This window comes from Aptenodytes forsteri, unplaced genomic scaffold (assembly GCF_000699145.1).
Source record: "Aptenodytes forsteri isolate BGI_AS27 unplaced genomic scaffold, ASM69914v1 Scaffold13, whole genome shotgun sequence".
In the NCBI taxonomy this organism is placed as follows: Eukaryota; Metazoa; Chordata; class Aves; order Sphenisciformes; family Spheniscidae; genus Aptenodytes; species Aptenodytes forsteri.
In genome coordinates, this window is record NW_008794543.1 from 127143 (window position 1) to 135633 (window position 8491).

At 36.7% G+C, this 8491-nt stretch overlaps 1 protein-coding gene across 3 annotated transcripts in view; it reads right to left on the minus strand.

The window, feature by feature from the left end:
- The window catches only part of FSTL5 (follistatin like 5), a 356700-nt gene that overhangs the window by 52284 nt on the left and 295925 nt on the right, over positions 1–8491 (minus strand). For 2 of the 3 annotated variants that reach the window (XM_009272309.2, XM_009272310.1), the window contains exon 10: positions 2376–2402. The exons of the other annotated variant lie outside the window; for it this stretch is intronic. In XM_009272309.2, coding sequence (XP_009270584.1) covers positions 2376–2402 — 27 coding nt within the window. The remainder of the gene's footprint in view (positions 1–2375; positions 2403–8491) is intronic. 3 annotated transcript variants of the gene reach the window in all.

Here is an 8491-nt window from a genome sequence, read left to right on the forward strand (position 1 = left end):
CCCCTCCTTACTTCTCCAAGAATCGAAAACTGTCATTTTGTGATTGCTATGTCCAAGATGGCCTCCAACCGTCACATCACCCACAAGTCCTTTCCTGTTTGCAAACAACAGGTCCAGTGGGGCACCTTCCCTAGTTGGCTCATGTACCAGCTCTGTCAAGAAGTTGTCTTCTACACACTCCAGGAACCTCCTAGACTGTTTCCTCTCTGCTGTATTGTATTTCCAGTAGACATCTGGTAAGTTGAAGTCCCCCACGAGAACAAGGGCTAGCAATTGTGAGACTTCTCCCAGCTGCTCATAGAATATTTCGTCTGCCTCTTCATCCTGGTTGTGTGGTCTATATCCCCCCTTCCAAGTTATTATGACCCCAAAACTGTTCCTTTGAGCATGTGTCTACAAATACCTGTACAAATATCTAATCTATACAAATATCTAATCACTTAGGCAAGCTGCTACTTCACAACTACAGAAGCTATTCCTCTAAAGACATCTGATCTAATTTTGCAACCCCCCCCCCACCAAACCAAAACCAACATACTCTTTTTACACTTATACAAGTAAGCAGTTGTGATAAGGCTTTTGTGTACCCCATATACAAATATGCATTGCAGGCACTAAAGCCTATCTGTGGTTTCACAATCTTAATTGTCCTACTAATCACCCATCCCTCCCTTCCTATCTGTTAATACTTAGATAACAGAAAATGACAGAGTATGCATGGCCCAGAGAAGTTAGTGATGATGCTTATTGGCATCTTCAGGGTATTGCTCTCTTGTAAATGAATTCTGACATTGCAACCAGTAACAATATTTGTTGGAAACAAGGATTGGCCAATGAGAAACGCAGGAGAGATCGAGAAAATCTGCTCTAGAAGATGATATTGTCACTTCACATTCTCAATCTCTACTATAAATTGCTTTCTGTTTAGTTTTACAATAGTCACAGAGAAATTTGAATGTCTTTACCATAAGCACTCTGGTAAGCTACTATATTTAATTGGTCTTTATTGTCACAGAATTTAAGTTTTCCTAAGTGCTTGCTAACCACTGAAAGCAACACAGGACTTGACCTGAAAAGACAATCCTCTAAAAAATCAAGGGGGTGCCAATCATGTTTTCAGTTTTATTCAAGATAAAACACAAGATAAAACACAAGTGATACCTTCCCAATAAGTGGTGAGAATATGATACATTTGAAAACTTTGGTGTTAGAATCTTGTTGTGCATCAGTTTAATGGTGAACAGTGGAATTGTATGAAGCTCTGAACATGTCATTTGTACTCTGCAAGGCCAATAGAGCAGGAGGATCACAGCTGAGCTCCGCTATATTCCGGGAACTGATTGTTTATACCAGCTGAGCAACTGGTAAAACGGGAATATAAAAAATAAAACTAGTTCATATTTGTAAACACACTGGGAAATGCCAAAGGTTACTATGTAATTAGGCAAATGAAATATCAAATTTTTGAATCTTTAAATTAATTTAAAACAAATATTTAAGAAACATGCAGAAATACCATTTGCAGCATGAATTCATAGCAAAGCCTGATCCACTTAGTATTATCAGTCTTCCAATGGAAATAATTGAAACATTTCCTATTTCTGAAATACATTAATTCCTAAATTGCAACTTTAAATTAAGAACAGGCTACTTAGAGCAATGAAATGAGAGCTGAAGACAATACTTCAATTATGATATTTTTCTGCAATATGCTTTATGATATTATCTCATATATATGAAAATTAATACCTATCTTTGTTAGTAAAATATACTTTCCATGCTTTCTATGTTATTCACACCTGATACTGTCTGTATTTATATTTATCCTTCAGTTGGCCACAAACCACAAACTTCCATTCCCCCTCTCACCATTTACAAACCCTTCCTGAGTATAAGAAGAAAATGCTTTGTCTCATTAAGCAACAACAGGTACCTCAATTTTAATTAAATTGTTTAAGATTATAATTTTGTCAAATAAGAGTGATCATACAGGAAGATCAGTCCCAACAGCATATAGACTGATTGGTTAGAAGCTTTATCATGCCAGCAAACAAACAGAAGTTAAAGGTCTACATTTTAAGTCTGAGCTTCTTGTTGTACCCCTCTGAGTAATTGTCTGAAATTTTTGAACAGCTTATTTCCTTCCCTCTCCCCAAAAGGAAAAGCAGTTCACAAAGGCATGAGCATTTAAAGGATTATTTTCCACTATATTTTTTCTTTAAATCAAATCCTTCAAATGTTGCAAGGGGGAAGGTAATTACTGTAACTGTAGAGTACAAACAAACAAACAAAAAAAACCAAACACACAAAAGGAATAATAGATGAGCATTTCATCATAATATAGAAAATATGAAAAAAGCCATCTGTATTAGTACCTTGCTCTCGCCACAATATGTTTGCAACTGCAGCATGTAAGAGAGAGAAAGAACAGAAAACACAAATGAACAAGAAAAAAACCATGAAATGATATATCAATTCTGAAATAATTATGCTTTAACCTCTGATTCATTAAAGTGTTTCTACAGGTAAATAAATGGAAACAGCAAATCAACTATATGATTAACTATATGATTAAATAAAGTTCTCTATGACACGTGACAAATCCGTGATTAGTCATCACAGTTATTTGGGTTAGGGTAAACCCCATCACCCCCTGCCACCCCCCCCAAGTTAACTCCATTAGCTTTTATCAATAGTGTGTTTCATAATCCATTACAAAAAGCACGTGGAGTTTGCATACACATAAATTATGTATATTAATTACAGGTGATGTAATGTTCATCATTTCCTTTAAGCACTGGACTTTGAAGAGATTTATTTCAGCACATGGTTATGAGAGAAACATGCAAAACGAAAATGCATACAAGATATTCTTCTGTATTGCTGTAACACAGCCATGCTACCAAAGTTGTCATGCTGTATAAGTTTTGCCATTATCTTTGGAAGACCAAGATGGGAACTATAAGATCGCATGGTAACCAACAAAGTGTTTAATTTGTCTTTTCCATGAAAACATAAGTTGTATTTGGCCATCTTGTTTACAATTGGATTTTAGACCTTTGAGATGAATGAAAACTAATTATCCTAATATTGCTCTTTCTGCCTGTGGAGAATAAAAAGAAAAACAAATACAAATTTGCAAATTTTAAATGTTTAGAGCTCAGCATGCCATGGAATAAATTGTTTAAAACACCATCACTGAAAATCAAAGTATTTTGTAAAGTAATGATCTTAAGAAATAGAGAAAAAATTAAATGAAAGGAATACAACACAGAGGACACACATATGTCACACATAGACATAATGAAATTGTGATGTTCATTGAAACACAATGTTGCAAAAGCGAAAAACATTAATGTGCTTTAAAAAAAGAGTTTGGAAAAAGTAATGGAAGACACGTTATTAAAAGTTATGTTGTTACACAAAAGTCCCTCAACTGCTGACTGCTCAAGTTTGAGAGTAGAAACAGGAACAGCTATCAGTCCAGAAAAGTCCCAGATACTATGATTTTCCCAAGCATCTTTTACTGGGCATTGCTGAAGACAGGACCAAGATGGGCTTTTTGCCTCATGCAGTGCAGCATTTCTCTCGTTCTTATGTTCTGAAAGATTATACAGAAATCCAAATATGTAGAAGGGTCCTTGGAAAAAGTGTCAATCTACTTTTGACAAGCTCATGATTCAGAGGCTTAGGATAACAGAGCTACTGGGCTTTTGTTTTTTCTCTGTGTTTTATTATCTTTAAACCAGCTTAATTCTCTGGACTATTATGTGTGCATTGTTTTTAAATACCATCCTTGCCTTTTTTTTAATATTTGAACCGTTAGGATCCAATAAACTGTCAAAAGCCAAGATTAATGGAGTTTGCCATCTTGTCACTTACCCAGGCTGAGTAGTAAACCTTTACGTGAGGAGGCAGAATTTCTGTTGAACTGCTGCTAAAGTCAAAATGGAGTCAACAATATTTCTCAATCGTGTGCCTTTATACTTGCTCTTCTGATTTCAGGTTGTTACTTTCAGAAAAGACTAGCTTTGAAGGAAGTCTTGACTACATTGGCTGAGCATGTGTCCTCCAGACATCCAGCTGCTCTAAATGAAACTTCTTGGTGACTAAATTGCTAACATCAGTATGACTCTTAGATTTATATCCAGTGCTGACACCACAAAATGGATTTGGTTTACTATATATTTCAGTGTCAGACATGAACAGAGTATTTAACATGTCTCTTCTAAATAGAGAGCTATGGCTGCTTATGTTTAAAATATTTGATTATTCTCCTAACTAGACCTCTGACTATAAGTTGCAATCATGAGATGGAATATTAGTTTGATGTTTTATTGACAGCTATTATTTTTTAAATAAAGACCTAATCAGTAGATCATCAGTACTGCAACTACAGAAAGAATGGACTGAAAGGTTTAAGAGATCTTGAATTATTTTAGTTTAGACAAGAAGAAAAAGTTGTTGATTTGTAAAAAAAAAAACAACATTTAAGAGACTACTATATCCTTATGGCTTTAGAGCTACAGAAAATATTTTCTTTCACTGCAGGATGAAAGCAACTGAAGTCTCCCCAAAAGGGAGACCAAAAGGGGAAATTGGGACAATATAGTACTGTCCTTCCCATCAACTAAATATGGCACCTGCTTTGCGAACACTATGCAGTCAAGTCTTTCTGTATAAAAGCTGACAACTTCAAAGAGGGAATGCTAAGGTGCTTATGTTTTTTTCCCTTTGTCAAAGCGTTAAATCAGTCATTTGTACTTTGACAGACAGATGGAGGAAAGAAACAGCCCTGGGGTATGCCGCAGGTGACTGGCCTCTGGGTGGAACTGGTGGCACTGATCACAACCTTTGGGCCTGGCAGTTCAGCCAGTTTTCAGTTCACCGCACTGTCTGTGCATCTAGCCTGTACTTCATCAGTTTGTCTTTGAGGGTGTCATGGGAGAGAGTATCCAAAGCATTTCTAAAGACAAGATAAACAACATCCACTGCTCCGCTCATCGACTCTGCCAATCACCTGATTGCAGAAGGCTGTCAGGTTGACCAGGCATGATTTGCTCTTCATAAATCCATGCTGACTGGTCCTAAACATATTCTTGTCCTTCATGTTTTTGGGAATGGTTTCCAGGGTTATTTGCTCCATCTCCTTCCCAGGGATCAAGGTATGGCTGATGGGCCTATCATGTCTTTGATTCTCTTTTTTGCCCTTCTTGAAGAGTGACACTGGCTTTCTTCCAGCCTGCAGAAACTTCCCCTGAACACCATGATCCTTCAAAGATTATCAAGAGCGGCCTCGCAATGCCATGGGCCAACTTGCCCAGCATTTGTGGGTGCATCCTATCCAGGCCCGTTGACCTGTGAACGTCCAGTTTGTTTAAATGTTCTCTAATCTGATCCTATCCACAACGGGTAAGGCTTCCTTGCCAGAGGAAGACTTCCTTCCCAAGCTTTCCTACTGGTCTCACATTCCTGGGGACAGTTTTGCCAGTAAAGACTGATGTGAAGAAGACCTTCAGTACAACTTGGCCCCTTCCACGTCCTTTGTCACCAGGTCCCCTGCCCCACTCAGCAGCAGGCCCATATTTTCCCTAGCCTTCTTTTTGCTGTTGACATCTCTACAGAATCCCAAACTTTTGCCCTTTATGTCCCTCACCAGTTTCAGCCCCAAGTGGGTTTTGGAACTTCTAACTTTATTCCTGTATGCCCAGACAGTGTCTCTATATTAAGATGACAGTTCTGTGTTTGTCTCTGTCATCTTATATAGTCTTTTTTCTGTAATAAAGCAAATTAATTTCCCCAGGGCAGCCTGGAGGATTTTCTTTAAAATTAGTTTTCTCTTCACATTGTGAGGAAAGAACCATGTAATATATGGCACTTGAGGTGCCGTAAATTTAGCCATAAAGTTCTACTTTTTATCAGTCTTTTTTCTAGGGGTGACATAAGAAATAAAATAAAAAGTAATTACAATTATTCAACTGTGTGGAACTACACAGCATCAAATGAAATGATTTAAGATGCTAAGTACAGAACATATTAATTTGTGTTAACGCAAAATGATATGTATGGTTCTGAGCTTTGCTCCAAAAAAAAAAAAGGGGGGGATAAAAAGAGTGCTTTAAAAGCCCCACACTTACTAATTTTAAAATTAACAAATCAGTTTGAAGAAAAATGAGACATTATTTGAGAGTGCAAGATAAAATAATAAATAACAGACACTATCTCACCTAGTACAGATCAAGAAACCTCACATCTTTTTAATCAGTTCTATAACTTGTATTCAAGAAAGATGTCCAGCCTTGAGATAAAGGTTGCAATGCTGGAACAAGTACAACATCTGTGGATGGAAAGTATGCTAAGCAACATATTGTTTACCTTCCTTTTTGGTTAAGCAAAAATTAGCATCTTCAGCTACATTCTGTACTCAATTCTCACATATTTATAAACTTCAGGATGTAAAAATACATAATTATTGATAGATCTCAGTAAAATTTTCTGGTTTTAAGACAGAACACCACCATCTTCTCTTATGCCCTATTTCCCTGATTTATAAAAAGAAGGTTAGTCAGACAACATACAGTTATTAAATAATGTCAGGAGATGTACCGGGAGCCTTGCAGAAGACATTGTATTCAAGGAGTTAGTGACCTTGAGCAAGCTATGTCTGCTACATGGGGCCTTGTACTTAAGGCTTTAGAAGCCTGTATGGTAGCATGGGTAGCTGACACAAGAGTATATGCTGGAATGCCCATAATAGCTTGTGCTGCACACTGGTGGGTGTTATGACAGAGATAACATTGCAACCTGTCAGAAGATATATGGTTTTGTTTGTTACACAAGATAAAAGCCACCACAGTATGGGAGGGAGAGGGAACCTCTCCATGGACAGGATCTGCGCAGCATGCCGTGGGAAAATCCATCCGGAATTCATCTGATGCTGCATGAACACAGGGTGACCAGCAGCTAAAGGGATGTAAGATTTACTCACTATCTATATTCCTCTTTTTATTCTATCTTATTAAACCAGCTATTTTATTATACCATTTGTTGTTGGGCCTCTTATATTGATATCCAGAACGAACCCTGCACCGTGCCTCTCTCTCCCGGCACTCACCCAGTGCATAACAGGGGAAATCCATGTTTTCTTGAAAGAGGATTTCTTTCTTTTTTTTTTAAGCATACTTACAGCTCTATAAAAATCACTCTTCATGGTCCTTACATAGCTATTCTATGCTTTTGAGCTCAGACCCAGCTTTTGATTATGAGTAGCTAACATAACATCTGAAAGCCTACTCTTCATCTTTGTTATTCATTTTCTGTGTTGGCTGAATGGTAATAGGTTGCACATTTCTCAGTAAACTGTCCTTAGTACTTTGTGAAATTCTGCAGCAGACTATAACAGAAGTACAGATTCTTATCCCCTTTGGATGCAAACAACAAGTGAAAAAATCCATGGTATTTCTGTTACTAAATGAATAAGAGGGTACTACAATGTCACTTCCCAAAAAAATTCTGTATCCTACTCATTCTTATCATATTGGTAATAAATGTCATTACGTTCACTTTTCTGTCTCAACAGCCAATGTCAAAGCTTCCAACTATGTCAACTATAGTGTTCTTCCTCCCTACTTTTCTTTTTTCCAAATGTTTAAGACATAACACTTGGAAATAAAGTATACATATATATATTTGTAAGATTGACATTTAGTGAGTTTGGAGATTAAATGTAGCTCTTCTGCTTCCTTTTGGCAATATAATTAGATGTTCACATTATCAGTAATCAGCACACAATACTATATATGTCCAGAGAAAAACAAGATCAGAGCAATAAGATTCAGAAAAGAAATTTGTTCTTGAAGTACAATACTTCATTTTCTTCCAGAAACAGTTTTCCCTCTTCTATCACATGCTTCAGTGGTCATTATCCAAGAAAATGCTGAATAAGCTTTTAAAATCTATAAACTTTTTTTTTTTAATTAAAAACTGTTGTTCTTTTGTACCTATTTTATGTATGTGTGGTTAAATAATCTGAAATTTTCCTTTCTCTTCTCCTGGCATTACATACCATGAGAGCTAAATAAACTGTTTTCATAAAATGTTATTTTGTTGCACTGGCATTTATAAACAAAATAGATATCAATTAAAACCTTAACATCTGAAAAATTTCCTAGCTTGCTGCACTAAGAGAACAAAGCAGTTTAAAATGGCTTTAAGAAGAGGGAAAAACATGAGGAAGACATCTTTCCTGCATTATATGTTGTTCCAATAAACAGGGGGCAAAAATCCACTGATACCTTCTGAAATGCAAATAATGATTGTTCATGAATATAGAAACATAGAATCATAGAATCATAGAATCATTGAGGTTGGAAAAGACCTCTAAGATCATCGAGTCCAACCGTCAACCCAACACCACCATGCCCACTAAACCATGTCCCTAAGCGCCTCATCTACACGTCTTTTAAATACCTCCAGGGATGGGGACTCCACC